Below are 2,586 nucleotides of genomic sequence, written 5' to 3'. Positions count from 1 at the left end.
GGAGAGGGGGAGAGGGGGAGAGGGGGAGAGAGGGAGAGAGGGAGAGAGAGGAGAGAGAGGAGAGAGAGAGAGAGAGACCGAGACCCCGATTCCCGAAGGTGATTGGTCGCGGGAGGAGGGGCAGGCGGGAGGAGCGGGTCCCGCGGCGGGGCTTGCAAGAATCGCTGGCTCCGGCTGCCACCTAGCGGACGGGAGCCGCTCCCGGGCGGCACACAGCCGAGTCCCTCCTCCCCTCCCCGCAGGCAGCCTGTGCCTTTTCTCCAAACGAAGACAGCACTTTGAAAATTCTTTCAATGGATTTTTTTTTCCTTGAAAGATCGTACTGGGGGAAAATGATACTTCTATTAGTTACATATTCTCCAATCGCATACTCGCACCCCCCTCGTTTTGAGATCGCTCCCCTAGGCAGGCTCAGGCGGGCGCGGAGCCGCGCGGAGTGACAAAGCCGCCGCTGCCGCCGCCGGGGGTGGGAGCAGCGCTCGCCCGCCCGCCCCTCGATTCGCGAGGGCGTAAAAGTTTGTCTCAGCTCGAGCATTCCTAGCGCCAACATGCCCTCAGGTAAAGGTGGAAGTAAATGGCCACGCTGTATTGACAGAGGTAGGGTTTGTTTTTTAATACTCGTTCTCACTTTAAGTCTCACCAGGGAGGGGTTTGGGAAGCACTGCGTGTTTGGGGGACGTTTTGCGCTTCCCGGTCTCTCCAGCCTACAAGTCGGGAGTCGGCGACCGCTTAGTGACGAGCGATGATTTTAAAGAGCAGAATAAAAGGCTTTCCCGTGTCTGCCCCACAGCCCCTCCAGCTCGAATAATGGAGAACTGTCAATGCACTCCGCGAGCGGTGGCCCATTGTACGCAGCTGATGGCGAGGAGGCGACTGGGGGTGGCAGGGGCTCCTTGCCCTCGCCCCTATGTCCAAATAAACGCGCAAACGCGCTTCCGTCTTCTGGTCAGTTAAAAGGTGAAACGAACACGATTAAAGTAGACCAAAAGCAAAGAAAGAAAAGAAAATCTTTCTACGTACAGATTCTAAATCGTACTCCCCATACAGTCAGAGGCAGGGAGTCGAGGGCAGAGGCAGCAGGCGGAGAGAGGGAGATAGGGCGAGGGAAGGAGAACGCGGAGAGAGACGGAGGGAGTGGGAGACGAGCAACAGCGAGCGCCAGGGCACCGCAGGCACACTGGATGCCAGGTCCGCCGGCCCAGCCGCACTCGGACCCTGGACCGTGCGTCGTGGGCACCAGAAACGAGACTCGGCCAAATCCTGCCTCACCAGGCAAGTAACGCAATGGTTATCGTTTCTCTTGAACTTGGGGTTGGTAACGGGCAGGGCCGGAAGGCAGTCTTGGCTCGCACGGCCTCCGCAGGCCGAGAGCAGAGTCTAGGCAGCCAGGGCGGGACAAGGAGAACTTTCCGCGGAGCCTGCTCGGGAGTTGCCCTCGCTCGGCCTCTGCCTCGCCATGGCGCGAAGGCGAGGATCGCGGCCGCCGCGCCTCCTTGGAGGGGAGGATCGTGCCAGGCGAGCAGCAATCCACATTCAAAACAAGCTGCCCCCACCCCCACCCGCTATTCCCTCTCTCCCACGGCGGGAAACGGATGCCTGGGCGGGGAACGGGGACCCGCACGTTTAACACCGGCCGGGCTGTTCCTACTGGTGCCGAGCGCGACCCGCGGTGGAGCCGGCTGCGGAGTCCGGCCCGGCTGGCCCTTGTGCCGGCGCCTTGCCTGGTTGCGACCAGAACCTGGCGAGCTTGCCTGCAGCCGTCCACCTGCGGGCGCCGTTTGTAACGCCATCCCCTAATGTAACGCGATCGATGGCTGCCTGTCTGATGTGGGCGATAGTGTCAGCGGATTAAAAGGGACATCAAGCTGCTCTCCCGAGCAGACAACCTGCGGCGGCGGCGAGAGAGCACCGGGATTCGCAGCCTAGCAGCAGAGCCAGACTCCCTGCGCTGCTACCAGCCGACTGGGGGCGGGGAGGGGGTCGCCTTCCAGGGGTGGGGACAGAGCGGGTGTGTTGAAAGGAAGAAGCTCAATTAAAACCAACAAGAGCGCTTTCCTCAGTGCCGGGCAGGGGCGTGCGTTTGCGTCAGAGTGCGCGCGGGGGGCGGGAGCAGCCGACGCTAGGGACCGCACCAGGGGGCTGGGGGGGCTCGGAAGCGAGGCGGTCTTGCCTAGCTGTGCTGGCCAGGGGTCAGGCCCTGTAGGCGAGGGCCAAGGCGAGACAAGATGACAGCTGAGCCTGCCCGGGAGCAGCGGCGCCCACCCATCGTTACTGTGGGCTCTCAGTGCCCCCACCGAGCTTTCAAACTTGAAAGAGGCCCCTGGGACCCAGCGTGACCATGGGGGTGGGGAGAAGTTGGGCCCGCGAGGCCTCAGGCGAAGCCGCAGGCTCCTCCGGAAGGAAGGGGGAGGGTGCAGTCCCCTGTCCTAGTCCCAGGGGTGGGAGTGGGAAGCTGTTGGTGGTGATGCCCGGAGCAGCGGAAACCCGCGGCTTTTCGGAGGAGGGGAGCGGCTCGCACTCCTACGGGGCATCTGTGCCAACTTTCTGTCACAAGAGGGGGCGGGGAGAAACCAAGTCTTTTCGAGG

At 62.5% G+C, this 2,586-nt stretch overlaps 2 protein-coding genes across 2 annotated transcripts in view; one reads left to right on the top strand and one right to left on the bottom strand.

Moving 5' to 3' along the window:
* Positions 1-550, bottom strand: part of NR2F1 (nuclear receptor subfamily 2, group F, member 1) — a 13,413-nt gene extending 12,863 nt beyond the window's left edge. The window contains exon 1 of the mRNA XM_011944317.1: positions 353-550. Coding sequence (XP_011799707.1) covers positions 353-550 — 198 coding nt within the window. The remainder of the gene's footprint in view (positions 1-352) is intronic.
* On the top strand, positions 186-1,280 carry LOC105513405. Its single transcript, XM_011944262.1, has one exon. It carries the CDS (start codon positions 822-824, stop codon positions 1,278-1,280), a length of 459 nt encoding a protein of 152 aa, XP_011799652.1. The 5' UTR covers positions 186-821.
* The last annotated feature ends 1,306 nt before the right edge of the window (positions 1,281-2,586 follow it).

This window comes from Colobus angolensis, unplaced genomic scaffold (genome assembly GCF_000951035.1).
Source record: "Colobus angolensis palliatus isolate OR3802 unplaced genomic scaffold, Cang.pa_1.0 Scaffold23, whole genome shotgun sequence".
NCBI classification, from domain to species: domain Eukaryota; kingdom Metazoa; phylum Chordata; class Mammalia; order Primates; family Cercopithecidae; genus Colobus; species Colobus angolensis.
This window is presented reverse-complemented; position numbering and strand designations above follow the sequence as displayed.

Bases quoted from the DNA above. Each gene is read 5' to 3' on its own strand.
- LOC105513405 (XM_011944262.1), top strand. From the start codon at position 822: ATGCACTCCGCGAGCGGTGGCCCATTGTACGCAGCTGATGGCGAGGAG.